This window comes from Nilaparvata lugens, chromosome 11 (genome assembly GCF_014356525.2).
Source record: "Nilaparvata lugens isolate BPH chromosome 11, ASM1435652v1, whole genome shotgun sequence".
NCBI classification, from domain to species: Eukaryota; Metazoa; Arthropoda; class Insecta; order Hemiptera; family Delphacidae; genus Nilaparvata; species Nilaparvata lugens.
In genome coordinates, this window is record NC_052514.1 from 17119883 (window position 1) to 17144169 (window position 24287).

Consider the following 24287-nt stretch of genomic DNA (forward strand, 5'->3'; position numbering starts at 1 on the left):
AAACTGCTTCAAACCTTGATTTGGAATACACAGTCTGAAGGTTATGTCATCACTTTTTTCTTCATAATGTCATCTATACTTGAGCAATCTAAGCCTTGTTCTATTACCATGGAATGAATAGTTTAATCAAGAATTAGTTGTTTGTTGTGACTATTTATTATTGAATTGTATGGTAAAGCTCAAATTGATTCCCATATGCATGTGTGAGAGTGTGTGTGTCTGCGTGTGTGAAAGTACATTTTGATAAAAATTGGCAGTGTTGTCAGCTCCTACTAACGGACAAAAGACTTTGTTCTTTTTTGTCAGTAGTAATTTATTTTGCTCTGTGAAAATCATAAGTTTGTTTTTTTTCTTTTCTCTTATTATATATATTTTTTAGTTTTAAATTTCAGTATGTTATTATACTCAAGAGAATGAACTTGTACTATAATATGTTGTATTTGTTTTGATGCAAATAAAAATTATTAGATATTTGATATTTGATATATATTTATTAACTGATTTTTCAATTGTTTGATTCTCCTTAATCAATTGTAATTCATTTTTGTTTGTGCAGGTAGGGGATCGGAAACGAGAAATGGAATGAAGGAGCCAGGATTGATCGGAGATTCGGTGAGTACTTATTGATAAATTTATTATTGATTAATATTTCAAAATAAATCATTGAAATATATCACATCACTAACTTGGACATCCAGGAATTGAATAATTATACAATAATTTCATCATCTGAGACTTATCTGTTAGCATTGTACAAAAGAATATAATTTTACCGATAGATTCATCTCTGTTTCTCATTGCTGTACAGTGCAATTGGAATGGAAAAATCTATTTGTTTGACGATGGAAAAACGTTTCTCCATGTTGAAGAAACGTTGAATCAGTTTCGAAATGATGTTGAAAATAACCTGGTAAAACAATGTACGCCTCGATACTAATATCCAATATGTAACTTGAATTTGCCTTTCTGCCCAAAAACATTTACAAAATTACACATTTGAGAATCATGGAATCAATTTGATTGTACTGCGTGATTATAGTAGTCAATAATAACTATTGTTATGATCAATGCCAATTTATGATGACTTGAATGAGAAATTGTTAGCAACTGCCTAGTGGGTGACAATTTTTAATTTTAGTCATCCATTATGACAAAATAAAATGGACAGCAAATTAAACAACTAAAATGTCTAATCTATATTGAATTTACCTATTGATTATAATAATTAGTAGGACTCTAATCACTTCCAAGTTATACCAAACTTTTATTGAAAAATTTATTTATTTCCATAAATTTTTGTCATCTTATAAATTTTATCATTTTATTTGATACCTTCAAAGTAAGGTTTCAACGAGTTTTCTATTTGTTTATATGGTTACTACTTTTGATCAATTACCTGAAGCTTACTTCATGTGAGCTATTACTCTCTCCATTAACCATCGACCATCGAGCTTGCTATATCCTCTTCGGTGACTTTACAGCAATCTATGTAGTCGAGAATTACGATCAATATGTCAACCACTCTCGGTTTTAAGACAAAATTAAATAACGACTAGCGTCAACGCTATTGGCCAATAACCGTTCTATACGGGAAGCTCTTCCTCTTTATTGGCAATCACCGGTAGCGACAGCAGCGACTAATCGCTAGCGACTAGCTCAGCAGCGACTAATCGCTAGCGACCTGCTCAACAGCGCCTAAACCACAACTCCTGGATCGACACACTCTCGCCATTATAAGCTATGTCCTCTAATTAAAGTAATGAAATTACTGCATGTGTCACATTAACAGGGCAGGGCCTTCCTTACCCTGTCTCAATAAAGCACTCCACCAGCTCTCAATTCCTGCGCTGCGTCGACTTTACAAGCTGTTAACACCAAGCCAAAGGTTAATTTCCTCCGTCTATAGTTCACACATAACTGTATTATCTCAAGCTCTCAATATTGCTCTCCTAGCCTTAAACCCACTCTATGAGCGATTCTATAACTTGGAAATTAATTAGCCGCGCCTGAGACAATGTGCTGCGGTTTTCATGTAAGGCTGGTTTTGTTGTAAGTGAGAAACAAGTGGATTTCAAGTATTTAATGTAGTTTTATTTATAGTTGTCATGGTTTATTGTGAAAAAGATGAAGAATAAATAATGACATTGTTTTGAAATGTTTTTGCTAATTGGGAGATTTTTCATGATTGAATATATTTGAAAAAATATAGAATTGGGCCAATTATTTATCCCTGACAGAACTTTCTACCTATCATGTCCAATGTACCTAGAATACAGTCATGTATTACTTGATTGATTGAGTATCTTTATTAGCTTCTCTTTTACTTTCGTGCTCACGTATTTTTTATGTTACTTATAGAGTTACGTGTAGACATTGTTTTAAAATGTTTTTGCTAATTGCAAGATTTTCCATGATTCAATACCTTCAGATATGTGCTGGAAAATATGAAATTTCATTTACAAGAAGAAAAAATAGACCAATTATTAATTTATCCATGAAAAAACCTCATACCAATCATGGCAAATTTACTTAGAATACTTGATTGATTGAGTATCTTCATTAGTTTGTTTTTTACTTCCGTGCTCACTTATTTTTTCTCCGTTCTCTTGATCAGTAATCCATATCTTCGAGCTTACTAGATTTTTTCCTTTATTGATATGTCTATCATGTACTTTTATTATTTTTTGTTGTTAGTTTGTGATAAGGGGCGCTAAATTCATCCTGGAATTAAACCCTTCTGATTTCGTTGGATATCTTGTAAGACTTCTTCTAATGTTATTGAACTGTGATACTCGTATCATATTCTAATTCAATAATTATTGTGATAGTATTTTTTCCATAACCTCAAGTCAGTTATAATAAATACGATCATACTCACTGAAGTACTCATGAAAACTTATTGAAAACTACTATTTTTCTATTCAGAAAAAGTGAATACGAACTTTGAATCAGTAATTTCTCATTGATTTGCTCATTAATGTAGATGGGCCATCATTTTGGACAAACTTATCGTTTATGAATTTTCTATTTTAATATGGTTCACACCACTTCTCATTTTCTCAATTTGTCCCAGTGAAACTCATTTTTCGCTCCAAATGATAATAATGCTAAACAGAGCAATAATATCACCTTTCATAATGATCAGTTCCATTCAGATTTACAATTTCATTCTCAATTCACTCCATCTTAAGTACCGAGTCTGGAGGAATGAGAGAGAGTACTAATGAAAGCCTCACCGTTGGTACTCTCAAAGAATTTAATGGGCCAGTCGGATATTTTATTTTGTTATCTTTACGTCTCATGTTGTAACAGGCGAGTCTTTTTTCCCACTTATTGCCATTATCGCAATACTTGACAATGGAATGGATGGATAATAAAAGCTGTCGAATAAAAGAGATAAAGGCGAACTTTATATCCCTGATTGTCGATAAATTTCCTGGCGGAAAATGATTCTGTCGGTCCAGATGTTTGCGGTTTTGGTTGTTTCTCAAGTATGAGGGAGTAGGAGAGAAAGAGGAAAGGGGAAGGAGAAGAAAAAAAGAAAAAGATGAAGACGTAGAATAGGAATAGGAGTTGGGCATGTAAAAACATTGATGGATAGGGAGTAAATTGAGTTGGAAGGAGGAAAGTAAGATGAATGAAACTATGATTTCATAGTTTACTGTTGAAGTTTGTAAATAGTAATTATAACACGCAATAAGCAACTAATTATTTATACCCCAACACATATAATATATGGTGGGGTGTATATTTATTCATTGAAATTATCATTTGTTCATTGTTGAAACACCGCTGATTTATGTAGTTACATTACAATACTATATTATCAATATTCTAATGTTGCATTCAATCTTCATTGTAATTAATAAGTTTTCATAATATGTGAAATTTGTAGCATAATTAGCTGTTGTACTGTTATTTATTGTAGATTCGTGTATAAACCAGAATGTATTACTTACTTGAAACTTACAGAAACTTACTTGAATAAATAAATTTGAATTTGAATTTCAAAAATTAATTGATCTAGAGTTTTAATCGAGATGTAAAAAGGTAAAAATAAAGGTGAAAGTAAAGTACAGTAGGACGAATGGAACAATGATTTTAAAATTGATCTGGGGTTTGATAGAGATGTATCCAGTAGTGGAGGAAGATGAGGAAGAAAAGAAGACCGAGATAACAAGGATAATTCAAAGGAAGAGACAGAAATTAAATCATATGTTGATGATGAAGAAGAAAAAGAACAAAATGTGATAGAGAAGGTCAAAATAGAAAAGTTTGCAAAAGAAATTAGATTATGAAAATGAACAAGAGAATGTATTAGTAAGGGCATTGTTAAGTTATGTTAAAGTTATTTTTTGAAAGACTAGAATAGAGTTAAATTATTTAGTAAGGTGATAGAGAAGGTCAAAATAGAAAAGTGTGGGGAAGAAATTAGGTAAAGAAAAAGGACAAGAGAATACGAGGACTTTGTTAAGTTATTTTAAAGTTATTATTTGAAAGAATAGAGTTAAATTATGTAATATGGATAAATAGAGATGGATACAGAAGCCAAAGTGAATGAGAAAAAGATAAATGAAAGATAGAGAACAACAGATTGAGTAGTTTTGGAGGAACGAAGAGAACAAATACGTCATAGCGGAGGAAGAGGGGAAAAGTACTCAAGTAAAAGATAGGAGTGGAGAAGAGATGAGGAAATATAGGCCCTGCAACAGTTATAGGCGTTTTTGCAGTGTAACTTGGGAGGGAGGGTAAGGGATATGAACTAATCAAACTTTGCGCATTTCGAAATAAATCATTCAGCAGTTTCCTCTTCTTTATAAGCGGCGATAAGACAGGGGCTCTTCGCTATTATTGAGAGGGTGTGGAATGGGAGGGGAATTAGTGGAAGTGGTGGGGGTTGGAAAGTTGGAGACGAGTGAAATGGAGGAGAAGGGTTACTCCATGGAGGCAGCCTTTCCCTCATCAGAAAACACTTATCTGCCAAATCCCACCTCGTCGACTGAAAATGAAATCAGTTGCATGTGATAGGAATACCAATGAACCGTTATACGTACCCAACCATGCTAAATTCATTCCAAGAAACTTTGTAAGACAAAAACAGTGGCGCTTCCTAACTTCTAAGGGAGATTTCCATGTGACATTTTGTTGGCGCCTCCTCTTTCGAGTCAAATGAGTTCTTGAATCATTAATTGATACCCTTGATCTGCGAACTTTGCTTTTCCAAGAAAGCAGTTTGACATATGAAGGAAATGTATAATCGAATTGCGTAACACGGAATGAATATGTGATTGGGTACACGAACATTGATTCTGGTCAATAAATCAGCATTTCCAAACATCCCATCTTACTTCTAAATTAATTATAAATCTTTGCACCAATTCTCATTAATAACATATCATCTTACTTATGATCTTATCACATTAATAAGATTGGAACTTCAATGATGCTGGATTGCACCAAGTCTGACCAATTTCAATCTACTATTAACACAATGCTTATAGTCCAGTCAACGGAAGATTATAGAGGGAAAAGTTTGTTGAACAATTTTTGACCCCGCAGCTCTTTTTTCCCTCTTTACCTTTCTTTGAGCATTCATTGCCTGGATTATTAGAGGATATGATTCAACTATCAACACTGTCCACTTGATACTTATTAATTGATCCAACCGATCAATCCTATGTTTTGTTCAATCCAAATAAATCCCTTTTGTTTCATTCAGCGAGGAGCTGAGGACAATTCCATGTTAATTCAGTATTATATTGATACTATTTTCAGTAGTAATCGATTTCTATTTTCCGTTCTATCATTGGATAGAATAGAATAGCTGCCTTCATTTTTCAACCTAGGAGGGCGGAGTTAGGGCGCAGCCGGCCCTCTCTTACACTCAACCCTCCAATACAACGCTGAATAATTACTAGATGAAACAAATCAAATTCAGAAAAAAAATATATATGATATTACAAAGAAGGTGAAAAAGAATAACGAAACCTAAATTTTAATTGAGATATGATAGAAATTAAAGAATAAAAACTGAAAAACAATACAATGTAACAAAAGAAGAAGTAGAAGTAGAAAAAAAAGAAGAAGGAGAAGAAGAAGAAGAAGAAGAAGAAGAAGAAGAAGAGAGAAATAATAAATATCGAATTATTTTGAGAAAAAGAAAAAAGAAAGAAAAACTGACCAATGAATCATGTGCTAGGTCCAACCACCCACACTACCCCTGATCCTTGGAGTGTGAAGCTGTAGAAATTGTAGGTGTTGTACTTTTATTTTTCAATTACAATTTAGGATAGTAATTATTCTGTTCTCAACGATGGAGTTTCAAGTTCAAAGTTGCACAGCCGCCGATAACATTGAATCTTCAATTAAAATTTTTACACACGGTTAATTAAGTGTAGGGCAACTGATTTTCCAGTGAATGGCTGGAGAAGCAATCAAGATACGTGTGTTGCCCGCAGCCTTACTCACTTCCCCAACTTATTCGCCGCGTATTTTTAACACGTCAATTATCCTGTTTACCAACTTGGCGCGGCAACTCGAGCGTGCATTTTTAAAGCACCAGCTCAAACGTTGTAAATGGAAAAATTTGTAGCCAGCGCGCGCTATTGTACGTTGAAATACGTACGTGCATGAAATGATTATGGCCGCTCATACCTTCACGTTCCGATTTCAGCTAGCTCTGAATAAAATACGACCAGGGTACAACGGTTGTTCCCCTGCAGCACTCCCAACATTCTTCATTCTTCCTTCATCAGTTCCTTCTTCTCATTGTAATCTCTCTTCCATCACTTTCACTTTGTAACTGAAATCATTCTCCACCAATGATTTTTTGTACTCAATTCCTTCATAAGTCACTTTCCAATGATTTTACATGTTTCCTACATGGATTGGTGATTCATTCCTCGTCATTTCCGCTTCTTCACTTGTTTTCTCATATTATGATTTTCCTCTACTTCCTCTTCAATGTAGTAAATTTTTTCCCTGTTCTTTATCGAATGAAACGACTTGGAAATTCGTTCATCAAACAGTCTAACGTTTGACGGTCTATCAAGTGAAACGATCTCATACATCATCTTTGGATTTTATAAATTATATTGCTCCTTCCCTCAATTCGTACTCATTCCACCTTTTCTTTTTTGTACTTGTTTTCTTTATCTCTTAGTTTATCTTTTCTAAAGTTTCATCACTTCATTTATTTTGATCTCCATGATTAGTGAATAAATACTGAATTGAATACATACTAATGTCCGCTCCCTCTTTTCTTGAATTGCCTTCATTTGTCACCTCCTCCTTAACTAGACAATTCATCACCTTTCCATTATGTATTCCGTTCAGATTCCATATTGAGTTTTCCATGAATCTGTCTCCAGGCTTAAAATAAAGGCAGCCACTCAATTCTCCTTTTTCCATATCTTCCCTTTGTCTCTTTTACACAAGGAATAATCTTATAACACTGTTGTAACACTATACACTATACACTGATGTAACACATTATAACACTACTATTATATGTCACTTTTGAAATTATATCTCCATCACTCTGTAACAGAATGCTATCTATATTCTTAACCCATTCCTTTCCATGATTCTTGCCTTTTAATTGGTCTCCCATCTCTATTTCCTCTGTTTATCAGACTCTCTTCTTGAAACACTGAATTTTTAAGCTCAGCCAAGTTGCATAGCCTGAAGTGATGAGACTATAGTCTAACTGCTGTAAGAAGCGACATGCGTCTGTATGGGTAGCATGCTAAAATCGTTGCAAGCGTGTCGTTTCTTGAATAGATAGAGAGCAAGCTCCAGCACCCATCCTCTGACTCGTGAGGAAAGAACGTTTCATATTTCACATTTCTCGTCTGTCTGATGAGCTTACATGCCTCTCGCTTCTTCAGGAAAGCCTCACGAAAATCGGATTCCTTAGGAAATAATCTGAAATAGTCGAGGCTGCCTTTTGAGCGGGGATCAGCCTGCTAACGTCGTCTTTGAACAATTTACGGCCTTACTACGCTACGGTTTTCGAGTAGCAAGCCTTCACATGTATTAAAAATTCATTGCAGACAGCGAGCGTTGGGAACATCACTTGTCACACAAATCAAATATCTCACTAAACCCTTTAACACACCTTACAAACCTCCACTGTTCCATTGATGAATTATCTCTGCTCAATTTGTATGTTCTTTCCTACCACCTCTACTCTGATCTATCCATTGATTCATGTTAGAATGGAGAACATTTATTTCATTTCATTTTCTTGATTTAAAATCAAAATCAATTGTTTTTAGGCCTAATAGAGTGCATTTTTTCCGATTAGGAGTTTGAAATAGGAATTTTTAATCTATTTGTATATCGAGGTGATACAATGCATGAGTTAAAAAATTAGATGAAGCTCAAATCTGATGCACTGTTTGAGTTGACTCAGATGTTTCGTTTTCTGTGATCCATGTATGAATAGGAACTCCCACATTGAATCTCTATATATTTAGTTCATATTATACATTAGTTTGTGATCAATTTCCATCAGTAATTTCTATAGCCATTAGTTTTTATAAATCCTGAGTCACTCTTCATCAGAATAGAAATACGTTTGACGACCAACTCTAAGCAATGTTTTCGTCCTCGTCCTATATAAGGGTTAGATTAATTTATTGTTTATATATTTCTATTCCATTTATCTAATGTCTATCGCAGACATTAAAAAGAGAGAAAAGTACGTCTGGTGCAGTTGCATTACAATTGGAAAAAAGATTGGAGAAGGATTGAGTAGCGCACTAAGTGATTTATACTCAGAGTTATACTCAGAGCATTGTACAAGAATAACCATAAAAAGAGTGATGCGGGTTTGAGACGGAAAATATGTGGAACAGAGGCAGACGAGTAATAAGTTGGAAAAGGACAGAATGACGTAACTAACTTGTCAGTTCTTGTTCACCATTTAATTTTGTTATTCCGCTGTCACAGTTAGAATGTACCTGTCAAAAATTTTACCTCACGTCCAAACAAAAAACATTGAACACGCTCGGTGAATGTTTTACTTTCCAAGTCAACTGAATTGAATCGGGTAACACCAACGATAGAAAACGTGAATAAAAAGAGGAGGGGATTATGTGGGAAGGAGTGCTTGGAAAATGAAGTAAAAATAAAGTGGAAACCGAAGTAAGAGAAAACTCACAATGGAGAATCCATAATAAAACCATATCACGCCTCCTTGAGAGTTTGCTCAAGTTGTAGAATCAAGTGTCTCGTCTAACGTCTGCAATTTCTGTAGCTGAGTCTTCTATAAATATACTTCTTTTACCAAATGAAGTATACTAGTTTAGTATTGGTTTCAAGGTACGATATACTTCAATCTAGTGATGCCTGTAAAACGGCATTTTGCCAAGTACTATTAGGGTAGAGCTCAAGACTAACCAAATATTTATTATTTGTGAGATGAAATGAAAATCATTAGTAACCTTTTATATATTTCAAAAATGCATCATAGTGATTCAATAAAATTGTAATAACCCAATTAAGAAGAACTGAATATCTTATTGTGTGGTATAACGTTATAAGTTAATTTTGGAAAATGCGGGTGCTTGAAGTATTCAGATCAAGTTATCACCATGGAGAACGGGAAAGATAACATTGGAAATTTAATTGCTCAATTATGAATTTGAGAAATATATTATAACAACTCTGACAATGATCCCATGAGCAGCATTGACAAGTGAGCTAAGAGTAAATGAGAGTGTATAGAAAATAGAAAATGAAATAGTTTTTTTTTTGGTCCTTCAAGATTATTTGTTTAATATATGAATATTTTCTATTTTAGTGTTAATAATGTTAAATTTTTCTTCTATGTTTTGCTTTGAGCATCTAAATTTAAAAATCTACTTTGTAAAAATAATCACGAACTGAAAATTTTGTGAAGTGAACAACTACAAGACTCAACCTATTTCAGAGTGTAACCTTATCTAAATTTGGGAGAGGAATAAATAGCACAAGATGACCTTATTTCTTCTCTCCCTATCGTTCTTGATGATGTACTCATTGTATGAATCAATAAAGAATAAAGAACGAAGTATCGTGAAGAGAGAATTGGATTTTATTCCAATGCATATTTTTTTATTTTATTTAGCGTATGGCAGATACACAACAAATATATAGCTCATGAGTCTCAAATGATTCAATGATTTCCTAGATATACACTGTATGTTTCCAAATTCTTTGAGATGTTGTGTAGTTTTTGGTCAGGAGAACATAAGTTTGTTTGACCGCCATTATTTGCTAGTCCATTTAGTGTTACCCAATGTGTACCATGGAGGCGAACTAGCATTACACTTTCTTAATGCATAATAAAAGCTACCTAGTATGATCCACTGTATAATATTTAGATTATTTAATTGAGCTATTCTCCTTCAATGAATTACAATGTAGATCAAATGATCAAAAAATAATATCATCATTCACTGTATGTCTACTACAAAAGGAAAGATGAAAAATATTACTTATTGGGAATATAGGCGAGATTAATTGAAAAATACCTCTGTAGGCTACAAAACTGATGATAGATTAATCTGTTCAATTGTTCGATGGAGAGAATCATATTAACAATGATCATACATCTATTTTCAATTTTTCTCATAATTGTTCAAATAGATTTCCCTTTTCTCTTGCACTGGTCAAATTAGTCTTGCAAGCCGAAATCAGAATAAAATTGAAGAGATGCATTCAAGTTGGGTGAGGTTCAAGCTAATAAAAACACCTCTTCGAAAACATATTCGGGGCATACTTGGCTGTAATTGGCGAGTTATCTTTCCTGTCAGGGGGATGAAATGGGCGAGCGGGTGGTGGAGGGTAGAATAATTATTTCCAGACGGTTTGACGTTAACGGCGTCAAACTTTTTCCGATAGCGATTTACCTTCGAAAAAGGGAAGTGAGAAGGAGGTGAAGTAGTATAGTTAGAGAGAGTGAGAGAGACAGTCAGTAAGAGGAGTGAGTGAGGATTCGATCACCGCTCATGTAGAAAAGGATGGTGAAAAATGTTTTTCAAGGTTCGCTCTACTTGGAACGACTTTCCTAGAAGAGATCTGTCGCTAGACGTTCAAGGGAAGAGGGAACGTCCCGTCGCCTCGTAAATTCGAATTATCGGCTCCGAAACTTTATCCAGGTCCAGGTCCTCGTCGCCGATAATGTTCTTCGGGCGAAAAAGAGAGATGAGTTTGAATTATGATCTTCGGATATCGATTTAGCCCTCCGAATACGAAATTAATAATTAGCGACAGCTCCACTTTTCATTACATTTGACGTTTAAAATTCTTATTAATGAAGTTAACGACTTTAGGAAATGTAAACGCAATCATTCAACTGAATAATTTGAAGGTTCTGAATTTCGAAGAATGAAGAATTAGTTCTTGTGTTAGGAGTCTGCCCGGGTAGAATAATAAATTCTCAATTTTTCGGGTACATTCTTCTGTTGAATACTCTCTGTCCGTTTAGAATAGGTTGTTGTAGAGTTGCTTATTTCTTTTGACTTATCATTCTTAAAACTCTGGTTCATAATTTGTTGACCGTAATTTGATGATTCTGAACTGACTACTACGACTACAAACTATGTGCTTGTGTGATCATAAGCCTTTCAATTGAAACCTAATCAGAACGTATGCATCAAGTCAGAACAAGCGTTAAAATTGAAGTACCAATCCTTGTCGAGATAGAATTTAATTTTTACACAACCTTCATTTGCATCAAGAAATCAAGAACACTAAATATGTATTCTAGATTTCTTGATTTGTCTAATCCTTTGTAATGAAGGGAAACATAAATTATAAATTTGCATGCTTTCAGTTACTAATAATATTGTGCTTCGCCTGATTTGATTAATGAGTAGAAAAACAGTGTAATGGTAATCTCAAACTCAACGAATGCATTTAATGTAGCAGTAACAAGGAAAGTACATCTATATCCGAGATCGTGTAACTTTTTCCATTTTCTCCGTGCATTTTTCCACTTTCGCTGAGAGAGGGGCGAAGAAAGTGCAGGAGATACTTTGTGCCATTCACGGCTGGGTGAACTGAACTTACAGCGTTTCCTCGAGACGAATCAAAGTTAGAAACTTGCAAGACTTTGACTGTCGCTTTGCCTTCCTCATGAATCCCTCAAGTGGAATGAAATAGAAGAAAACAAATCTTCAGTCTTCTTCAGCCATTTGATTTTCTCTCATTTCCATCAATGTCTTACAGCGCCTCATTCCCATTTTTACCCCTCGTTAATTAGACTCTCTCAGTCCACTCTCACCGGTTTTATTTTTGTATTTTTTGTGTCGTTTGACAGGTTTGTCGATTCCTATTGACAAATTATTCCTTTTACAAGAAGTTCGTCTGTTTCCCTACTGGCAGTGTACTCCAGTCGCTACCAATGTAATATTGTATTTGTAATGCTTACTCGAATACATCATGGAATATATCTAGATAATTTAATGATTGAATACATCTAGATAATTTTATGATCATTCATCAACTTCAATTATTTATACATTAAAGATAAGAGAGGATTCTTCGTTGAGAAATTCCAGTTCTTTCTCTCTGGCACAGGGTACTTCAAATAACAGCAGAGGCTACCTATGTAATATTCTATCCGAGGACCTTATTCAATGCATCTAGATAATTTTATGATCACCCATCAACATCCACTTCCACTCAGGAGTGGAAATTCCACTCAGAAGTGCAAATTTTCAGTGAGAAAACATGAAGAACCCAAGACATAACCTATAAACTTGAGTGTTGATAGGAAATGAATTTGGGTAATACGGCAAGGCAGAACATCCGAAAGGATCTCTCTGCCGATAAAAGCCATAAGAATTAATAAATAATCCTTCAACTCAAATCGCATATCATGAAAGAAAAGGACGTCTGATTGAGAAACTATTCCAGTTCTTTTTCTCTGAATGTAGATCTATATAATATAGGAGAAGTATGATCTATGATAACTGTTATTCAATTTCTGTCAATAGAGGTTTCTATACAATTTATATCCACCTCCAAATTCGAGATGAACTTCTATCGTCATTCAACCTTACAGTTACAGACAACGTCATATCCAGAAGAGAATATTCTATACTGAGGGATACTCGAAGAATACTGGAAGACTTTTTTGTGTAGTTGAGAAGTTGATATTGTGGTAATTATTCGTATTAAATAAAAATACTACGAAATTGTCAAATACCACAGATTTATTGATACTTAGAAAGACCGGTTTAGGTTGTTTCTAAGTATAAAAAAATCTGTGGTCTTTGACAATTTCGTAGTATTTCTATTTAATACTGGAAGATGTTGTCATAAGTGAAACCAAAGAAAATAGAAATAATCTCTTCACACTCGTTGGTCAAACTGAATATTCAGTTGAAATTCAAATCTAAACCATTGCGTTGTCATGTGATGCAATTTCCACACAGCTTTTCACCAAAGGTCTTTGAGCTCATCATGAGATCCGATTCAACCAAATATCCCAAAATTGGTTTCGATGAAGATGCAAGTTCTCCATTGTGAGGTGAACAGTGCACCGACGGCGCTTGTCTGCTGGTGTACTCTGCTGATGCTGTTGAACGGTGTCAACGATTCAATGATGGCTCAAACTTCCTACATCACATCCTCTCTCTCTCACTCTCTCTCTCTCTCTCGCTCTCTCTCTTTCTCTCTAATCGGGTTCTCTCTCTGTCACATCCAATCGGATTGGCCAGCTTTGTTGTTGGTGCGTTCCATTCACATTCACGTTTAGCGATCATTTGAAGGAAGCGGGTCACTCTTCTTATCACTGGCAAGCACCTTTGCCTGGAAGCTTCTCCACCTTTGACCGTCATCATGTCAAAGTCGCTCATGTTCACTGCAATGAAGATCAAGTCCCCGAGCTGAAAATTGGTATTCCGCTCAGTGTGTGTTCCACTTTCTGAAGAAAAGTGTTTTCACAGTTGATGGTTTCAGTCATTTGTGTTGTATCGATATCTTCGATATTTTCTTTGGTGAATAAGTGGAAATAATTGGATCCGTATATGAAGACAACGGTTCTATTTGATAGAGTTTCCTCATATTAGATCAATTATACTCATATGATTGGCCAAGTGGGTTGTTCTATAGAGGTAAGGAGCGTTACAAACTTCGGTTCGCTAGCACCGCATGGTTCGTGGGTTCGAATCCCGCCGGTGGCATGGACGTCCGATACCAATGCAATTTTCATTACCCAGACACAATTGAAGAGGTCATGTGGGGGGGGGGGGCATCACGCGCATGAAAAAATAAAAAAAATGAATAAAATATTTGTATCTGATCATACCAATAAATTGTATAAAAAAGAAACTTCGAGCTATGAATTTGTGGGATCTGGAAGTAGCTGCCCGTTTTCTATTGAATAGCAATGCTGTGGAATCCACCAATTCAACTGCATCCTATCAATCAAATTATTTGATTTCAATTCTTATTCACAATCCATTTAATAAGTTCACTTGATTAGTTTGTTAACAGTATAACTTATTATAGTCATTGCATATGATGAATTTCCAATAACACTAAACTCTAGAGGATAGAATGATTTTATACCTAGTGAACTTGAAAAAAGATCAAGCTACGATTTTATAAGGTAATGGATTAATAAGGTAATGCTACAATTTTATAAGGTAATATTTTATAAGGTATTACATTTTTGTAAAGTCTATTAAATAACATAATATGATCTTCAAAATTCAAATGAAGAGATTGTGTTCATTATTAATCGATTCCATATCCTACTTCAAGGCTGAATTTATTATTCTTCAGCTTTTCCAACTGTTTTCCTTGATTGAATTGACGTGCTTGAATCATCACTTTCTGTCCAGTCGTCAAAATGTTTGTATTTCAACAAATTGGCCAACATTCAGAGAATTTGAGAGACATTGAACTGGACTCTGAATTTTGAATTCAGTGACTCCGTGAGGCATTTGATTTTCCTGGAATCATTTTAGAATTCGCTGAACGTTATTCACACGTACATTCTCAGAATCAGAATGTGAGAGATTCCTGAATTTTGAAAAGGGATACCATTTAGACCAAAGAATGTCTTTGTTATTGTTTGTGGTAGCCTTGTTTTCACGGTTGTCACCTGAGAATACTTGAGTATTTTTTCTGTCCTTTCTTCTACTTCTTCCTCTTCTTCTTTTTCTTCTTCTTCTTCTTCTTCTTCTTCTTCATTATCTTCTTCTCCTCTCACGTCTTTTTTTGTTCCATGTTCACAGAACCACAGAACGTGTAGGAGACCACGTGATATTTTGTGAGCTCAAATAACAAGTCAAATGTGTTTAGGGCACCGTGTCAAACCAGTCGCTATCACACTCTATCACTCTCACTTTCTCTCTCTTTTCTTTGGTATCCTCCCTCTTCTCTCTCCTTTCCTACCTACTCTTCCTACATCGTATTATTTTGTGTTATCTCTGCCCTTGACTTGTATTGTAATGCAGTAGTTTGAGTATCTGGCCACTCCAAATAATCATTTTCCATCCATAAACACTCAGCTGTTGCAGGTATTGGGTTTCCGCATTCTTACCTTTGGGTGAAGGAATGTCATAATGTCAAGGTTGTTGTTTGTTTGAACTGCATTTCTACTTGAGATAAAGAGTCAGTCCCACAAGAAAGCAGTCAATTATTTCAATTTATCTCTCCAATTAGTAACATTTCTTCATTGACAATATTATTGAATTTGAAATCATTAGAACTGGTCTCAAATATTTGGGAATGGAGTTTGAATACACTTATTTTCAAAAAGAGAATTAATGAAATGATAACTGTGTGGGAATTGAAAGAAAAAATCATGAAATATATGGGAATACTGTGATTGAAGTGATGGAATTAAGAGTGAAATCAATTATCATGATATGTTCCAATTTGTTACATTTATTTAATGAAATACGAAATTTAAGTATGAGTAGACTATGAGTTACATTAAGGAGCGTGTTGAATGTTTTCTATAATTATCAACAATCAATAGTGGTATAATCAATCATTCGTTACCTGTTATCAATAGTGATAATGTGTATTTTGTATTGAAATGCAAAACGTATGAAATTTCAACATTATAACTTCACAGCTTTTAAAACCTTTCTAATCTATTTTCATGCTCTTTTGTTACAGGTAAGTGATCAGAACATGACGTTCATTCATTCATACTTTTGTGAGTATCTATATACAGTATTTTTTTATTATTTATTTTTATTTTTAATTGATAGCGATTGCTGCTAAATTATTGTGAGGTTTTCTCCAATGTATAATAGAAACACCAAAGTAGTGAGTGAGGTTTTCTCCAATGTGTATTGGAAACACCAAAGTAATTGATGGGATTTGGCATAATCACATCATATCTATCAAAAATGTCTAGTAGATTGAATGTCGAGTATTTTTTTCAATACCAATTTGGTTAATTAAGTGGCTAAATATAAGTTGAAACAATACGTTTTCTGAGCAAACAGACCGAAGCGAACTATAGTCCAAGTCCCAACTCGCAAATGATAAAAATATACAGTGCAATGAACAATTATCCTATTCTATCTCGGATAGAAGAGTGGATCAGCGAACAAGGGAGTTAATGAATGGGGATGGGGAATAAAAAAACGGACAAAATGAGATGTTGGAGAGAAAATGTTGAAATTGTAACCCGAGGGAACCGCACTTCAATAAATTCACCATTATTAAATAATATTGACTTTCGTTCAATTGGAATGGTTCATGATTTTTCGTTGAGGCTAGCGTACGCAACATATTGGCTTATGCATACTGTAACTATTAGTAGGTACTTAAATTGGAATTAATAAATATACAAATAAAATCACGAATAAATAAATAAACAAAAATAAATGAATAAACAAATAAAATTTGTATTCATTTGTGTGTATGCAATATATTTGTAGGGTTAAAGAGAGGAGACGGGCCGCGCTACCTGTACACTGGGCTATTGTTCCAAAAAGGTTCATCCTCCAACTCTCGACTATCACACTCTATTGTCCTCTGAATCCGCTTCATTACCCTAATTAGTGACCGGAGTGGCCCCGTCTGCTTTCTTGAAGACAGTTTTAGCTGGTAGGGACTCATCTATTACTTTGCACCTTGCATCTGATACTTGTATTTTCTAAAATTTATTATCGAATCTAGATCAGTGATCAAGTACTTGTTATTGAATGGTTCATTTGATGAAACTCAACTTGCTCACAAGCTGTATACAGACTGACTTGAGTTACATACAATTCGTGGTTACACACCACGTGTGCTATTCATCAGCTGATGATATGTTCAATTCAAATTCAATTCAATTTATTAATGTCAACAAAAAATTAATATACAATTCATACTTACAAACATAAAATACAAATTCTTTATAAAATAATGAATATTTACATAAAATATCATTTTCTAAATAATATTGTTGCATCCCTCTTCAAGCAAAGCTTGTGATGAGGGATGGTGTATCTCTAGAATGTTGGATAGCATAAGATACTAATATACATCGTAATATTAATAACATAATTAGATTTTATAATTTTACATTACAATATCAAGAAAAAAGAAAATTCCATTCTCTTATGCTATTTTCATACAAATGTTGCTCTTGTAATCAGTATAGGCCTAATTGAGATTCAACTATATGTTCTATATCAAAGATAAAGATATAATATCGTCGGGTATTTTGGCTTATGGAGGTGCTTTTAAATCAATTCTCAACCCTTTAATCATTACTCAGAAACAAATAATAAAAACTGCCTTGAGTAAACCTATTCGTACTCCTACTAATGAAATATATGACGATTTTAATGTCCTAGACATAAGACAACTTTTCGTCAAGAATTTACTCCTTTACATGCATGGGCACAGTAATAATATATTCAAAAGAATAACGCATGACCGTTCTACACGCTCAGCTAATTCTTTAGGCATAGAAATCCCAAGATTAATAAGAACTCATTCAACAACCAACACGCACTATATAGCTCACATCTTGTACAGGAATATTCCTCCTATACTCCGTAATTATGACGACTGCACTCTTCTTATTTACAAGAGGAACGTTAAAGGGTGGTTAAGAGAGATCGGTAGGGAACATATTGATTCCATAATCACCTCTATTTATCAGTGATTAATGATTTAATCTCGATCCTGATGTCTTTACATATTTTTAATGTATAGTATTTTAGTAATAATATTTATAAGCATTACTTGAAAAATTTTTTCTTTTAAGCCTGCATAAATTAAAAAGCCAGCATCTTCTCTATTATTTTGATATAGGTCACATCTATCATATCATTACAAACATGCACCTAATTATTATTAGTACATATAGATTAAGTTAGAAGTATTGCACCAACAATTTGTAGTACTAAATGTAGTATTGTTTACCTGCTGATGATTAGTATAATTTTCTTGATGTAGCTCATTTATCTGAGTTTAAAATGTAACACTTAAACTTATAATTAGTCTCATATTCTTAACGGAATTTTCAAAGTTAAAATCAATCCCTAGCTCAGCAGAGATTCATATTTTCCAATCCTATTCTAGTAAAGCTCTATATTCTGGTATCATCTAATACAGCTCTATCCATTATTACTCCAAGAATTTCGATACTTCTTGATTATTATATATTTATTTGTAACAGACGTCAATGTCCTGGATTTACAGTACATACTGTCTACAAAAATCTATTATCTCTTGATCAAACTCTTTCTTTTCATATTTCATTAATTTCATTTATTTATATAGTACAGACTCCCATCCAAACACAGGCTTTGGCCTTCTTGGATGAGTCGCATGAAATATTAATTTTTTTCATTTGCATTGTTGTATCTTGTAAAATGGCAAATATTCCTTTGTAATGACTTATTAATTTAATACCTTTATTGTCGTCTAGCTAATAAGAAATTTCTACTCTCTCCTCATGTGAATGATTTTGTATTATTGTAATGTTTCTTGATCATGCAATAAAGAATTTGAATTTGAGAATTTGAATTTGAGATCACCAATATTTAAAAATAAAACAACAAATTCTCTTCTGCTCTGTTATACTAAGTAAGATATGTATTTTAAGAATAGAATTGAGATTTACAAACAGATTTGAAAAATAAATCAAAATTAGTCTTCATTTTGTCTCCCTAATAAGTAGTGTCGAAGATACTGTCTAAAAGTTTTGAAAGTGAAAGAATAATAACAAATTGGTATACATTGGGATGCTCCAGAAACTTCAAGCAACAGACGGTTTAAAAGTCTAGGACCATAATACGCTGCATGAGCACTGGCAGCCGCTGTTCTACAAGGTGGCTCTAGCAAAAATCTCTCAGATTGTCTACGAGTAACATAGCCACCATGAGGGGCTATAGGGAATCTATTGGGCCATGAATAGACAAAACTAGCTAGGTCAAGATCATACAAGTGCTCAATACTGAGAACATTAAATTCTTTATACAGCAAATTTGTTGGATATCTAACCGGTTTTTTCAAGCATATTTTAATAATTTTCTTATACAATACTATAAGAGGCTTAAGAACGGTAACACCACAACCACCCCAGCCAATTATACCATATCGCACAACTGACTGCACAAGCGCAAAGAAAACCATTTTAATTTGCTCAACTGTAAAAATATTTCTCAGTTGAACAAACTATGTAAAATATGTGTATTATATTTATTTGTATGAATATAATAATCATATAATCGAATATATGTATAATATTATGGCATCAGCTTATGGAAAGCGTACGGCGTGTGTTCGTGCTCATCTATTTAGTCTCATCATGTACACTGAATATAATAGGAGGTAAGGATAAGTAGTATAAAAAGACGTATTAGGACGTAATCTATATAAAAAAAAAATAATACGTTCTTAGTTTGACTAAATTTGTACTTATAAACAATAGTAATGTGTGTGTTTATCCAATCATTGTAGGCTACCATTGGTTTACTGCTGAAAATGCCTTTAAGTAATCAGACTGGTCCACCAATTTATTATTCCTCAGAGTGAAATCCTTAACAATAGACCACGAAAATGTCGAAATTCAAAAACAATAGGCGACCACTGAAGGGTCACTAGAACTTCTGTTCATCGATTGTTTTCGGCGGCCCCGTCTCCTTTCTTTTATCCTATTTGTATATTTTAAGTTTTTTTCAAATGCAAGTGTGACAGTGTAAGTGACTCTGTAATATGTGCACATACAATTATTTGAGTTCATTCCACTGCTTCAAAAGTTGTGCTGTTTAAGTTTCCGATTCAAATCCATGTTATTTTCAGTTCCATGTACGTAGTAGTAGAGTACACTACAGTACTCTAGTTAAAGGTTATTTCAGACCAATGAACTCAGCAAAGCTCTGTACTTTATTTTAATTGGTTCACCAGATTGTACCTTATCAATGTGGAGCATTGCGCAATCTTGTGGGATTACTGTGCAATCGTGCTCCTTATGATGCTATTAGCGTTGCTTCAAACTATTTATCAGTGTATTAGTATTACATGGAGGTACTAAATATTTTCAGGAGAACTTTAAAATACATGAGTACATCTTTTCTGTTTTATGAATATTGAAAGCAACAGGGCAAGAATAAGTAATTAAAAACAATATTGGAATGTACTTCTCAATACATCAAAAATTCAAGGAAGCTCTCCTCCGTTGATTATCATGCATAGTTATGCTTTATCAAAATTCAAGAAATTAATAGGATATTTCAATGTGATGTCCAAGGTGTCGTTGAGAAATACATTATTACTGTCATACTGACAGTGTCATTTTCTAATTGAAATTGTTCTATTCATTTATACTCTGTCCAATTTCGCATGAGCTCTGAAGGATTAGGCCGACCCTCGCTCCCCCACGCGCAGGCACATACGCCCGGCCTACCTGCGCCATTGACTACTATCATAGCCTCCTCTAATACAAGGCCGCGGCCAGAGAGAATTGGCAACGTCGCAGCTCCGTCTTACTCAGTCAAGGCTAAAGCACGCTAAAGCATACAGTTTGCATTGCGCGTCCTTGCAAATCGGTTATCTTTGACAGTTTATTTGGTCGTTATTGTAAGTAGTGTTAGATGTAATTAAGTAAGTGAAATGCCTGATAAGTGTGTTGTACCGGGATGTACCAGCAATTACGAATCTGCCGTGAAAAAGGAGGGTTACGTGCAGTTATTTAGACTTCCAAAAGAGGAAAAACTTCGTAGTGAGTGGATACGGGCCATTCCTCGCTCAAATTGGAATCCTCCTCAAAGAGCTTATGTTTGTATTAAACATTTCCATAAAACGGATTTAGTGTGGATTGAAAAATTTAAAAACAGTGATGGTGAGTGGTGTGAATTTAAAAGAGATAAACCTGTGTTGAGCCCTCGCGCCGTCCCAAAACTGTTTCCTAATTTGCCAGAATATCTTAGTAACAACTGTCCAACACGAAAACGTTCAGATCCTGAAGAAAGAAGACTTCATTATGAACGAAAACTGAAGAAGAAAGAAGAGGAAAGATTGAAACGAATAGAAGAAGAGGATAAAATCAGTGACTATATTAGTTTTTCAGAAGCACTATCAACTAAAGTTAAGGTAGGCCTACTGGTATTAAGTGTTCCTCACTCAAAACTGAAACCAGCTGCCTTGTTTATTCTTTAGATGTGAGTACTATTCCCAAAGTTAGTTTTAGTATAAGAATTAATAATGATTTAAGTGTAGAGACTCATATTAACGGAGGGTTAATTCCTAAGAAAACTTTTGTGCACAAGGAAAGTAATCAACCTATACTTCATGATTGTAAATTAAGGCACTGGAGTCAGTTATTTCATTTAATTAATTTCTGTAGAGATTATAGAAAATCATGCAAAGACAAAGACAGTCTTCTTAGCAACATTCTTGAAAACATTGAGTTATTGATAAACAATTTGGAAGAAGGTGATAATGATAACATAAATAATAAGCATGTGCCGGTAGCAACTACCAAAACACTCAAACATTTGCGTGATCAAATCAGTCTTCTTCTTCTAAAAAAGCCAAAATATAATAAAGATACAGTTTTGATAGCTTTTTTGATATACATGCAATCAGTTAAATGCTATAAGACTGAATAGCATATTACTTCTACCTCATCCGAGATATTTGCAAAAACTGTGTGCTTCATTTCATATTTCACTAAATAACAACAATGAGAACAGTAATTTTTTAAAAAAACATTGTAAAAGATCTGAAGGTGATAAAAAAATTGTTGCTCTTCAAATTGATGAAATTCATATTAAGGAAAGTCTTGATTACAAAAATGGCTGTATTTTTGGTGTTGCTAATAATGATACTTCTCAACACGCTAAAACTATACTTACATTCTTAATCAGTTCATGTTTTGGAAACTTTAAAGGAGTGGTAAGGCTAGTCCCCACGAAGCAATTAAATAGATCTTTTTTAACTGATACAGCCAAAAATGTAATTAGTCAAATTGTTGATAGCGGTTTAAAGTTACTGTGTATTATTAGTGATAACAATCGTGTTAACAGAATTATGTTTAAAGAACTGACAAAAAATACTGTAGAATAACAAAGCCAATAACTCTGAGAGAGAAGAGCTATGAGGTTTTCTTATGAGAGCTGATGTTCTGAGAGTCTATCGGCCGGCCGTTGATGAGTGGGGATTGCGACGTTGTCACATTGAAGGCCGCGGCCTTGTATTAGAGGAGGCTATGCTACTATGTATACTACCTGGTATACAGGTCCCTTTACTCGCACACACAAAATGAGACTGCGCTTGTGTGTGTGAGTAGTAGGAGGGTCGGCCTAATCCTTCAGAGAGCTCATTCGAAATTGGACAGAGTATAGTCATGAACTGGTTTTCGTAAGGAACAGGAACTGATAATCATATTATAATAGAATTGTTATTATTTTTCATTGTGGATTATGCGCACATAATCTTTTCGCTTGATGATCATACGATACATGTTTCGAACCTACGACCAGGCAGCGATAGCAGACTGAAGGTTGCAATGCTCTAATCTACTTGGATATTTACTTCTAAATTAATCCATTCACTTCAGCTCCTTATGACGAGTTCAATTCCGGTAATAATGAACACAAGAACTCAAGTCGAAACATACTCTTAGGTAAGCCAAATAGGTATACTTTTGGGAAGCTTTTCGTTTCATAAATAAATCATATTTATCTGATTTCGATTAATGTTGGTGATAATAATACTGTTTGTCATAATATTTCATCAAAATCCAATCCAATCTATCATTGAGTAAGAATTTTATCATGTCGTTTCATACATACCGTAAGTTACGTATTTTGAAAAATAGTATAGTGATTTTTACTTTCCTTGCCCTATTACCAAAGGTAAGGAAAGTATTGTTTCCCGAAAAAAATTAAGGTACCCCAATTTCTGAATTTCTATACGTTTCAAGGTCCCCTGAGTCCAAAAAAGTGGTTTTTGGGTATTGGTCTGTATGTGTGTGTGTGTGTGTGTGTGTGTGTGTGTGTGTGTGTGTGTGTGGTGTGTGTGTGTGTGGTGTGTGTGTGGTGTGTGTGTGTGTGTGTGTGTGTGTGTGTGTGTGTATGTGTGTCTGTGTACACGATATCTCATCTCCCAATTAATGGAATAACTTGAAATTTGGAACTTATGTCTAGTAACATTTTCACCTAAAATTGAAAATAAGCTTGAAATTTGAGAAAATGTGATTTCAAAATGTGAAAATGTGAATTGCAAACTGGTGGCAACTGTTGATTCTATTAAATCATTCACTATGAAGAGATTATTATCCTGTCGACGGCGTTATTGTCCTGCCACCAGCTGGCTCAGATCTTTGAATAGTAAACTAGTATGCGCGGGTACACTAGCGTCAGGTGATAAATTGTCATAATGGCAAGGAAAGTTTTGTGAGTGCGCCACACCAGATTTTTTATTAGAATGTATGAATCCAGATCTACTTTATTTTATTCATAAAATAAATAATTTTATCTATAAAATTTTTATGGCAAGAAAAATATTATTTTCCATTAATTGTTATTAGTGAATACTTTCAACTGGAATTCAAAAGATGCTGTGATCATTAAATAAGATTCTCCCTGTCTATTGTGATTTTCAGGTATTACGTCTCCCACTTGATCACATTTCTCCTCATTATCTCTTCCAAGCTTCTACTACACACATCCTCTCACCCCCTGTAAACCATTGTTTGCATGCAAAACTCCGATTACCGTTCCAATAAAATGGAATGAGTATTTAACGATATCACTGGTGACCATGAGATCCACAGGAGGTCACAATCATCAATAATTCATGGGCTCAATTTCAGTTCA

At 34.2% G+C, this 24287-nt stretch overlaps 1 protein-coding gene across 6 annotated transcripts in view; it reads left to right on the plus strand.

The window, feature by feature from the left end:
* LOC111057853 (apoptosis-stimulating of p53 protein 1) overlaps positions 1-24287 on the plus strand; it is a 376427-nt gene that overhangs the window by 210635 nt on the left and 141505 nt on the right. For all 6 annotated transcript variants that reach the window (XM_039437713.1, XM_039437710.1, XM_039437716.1 and 3 more), the window contains one exon: positions 557-612. In XM_039437713.1, the coding sequence (XP_039293647.1) occupies positions 557-612 (56 nt within the window). The remainder of the gene's footprint in view (positions 1-556; positions 613-24287) is intronic.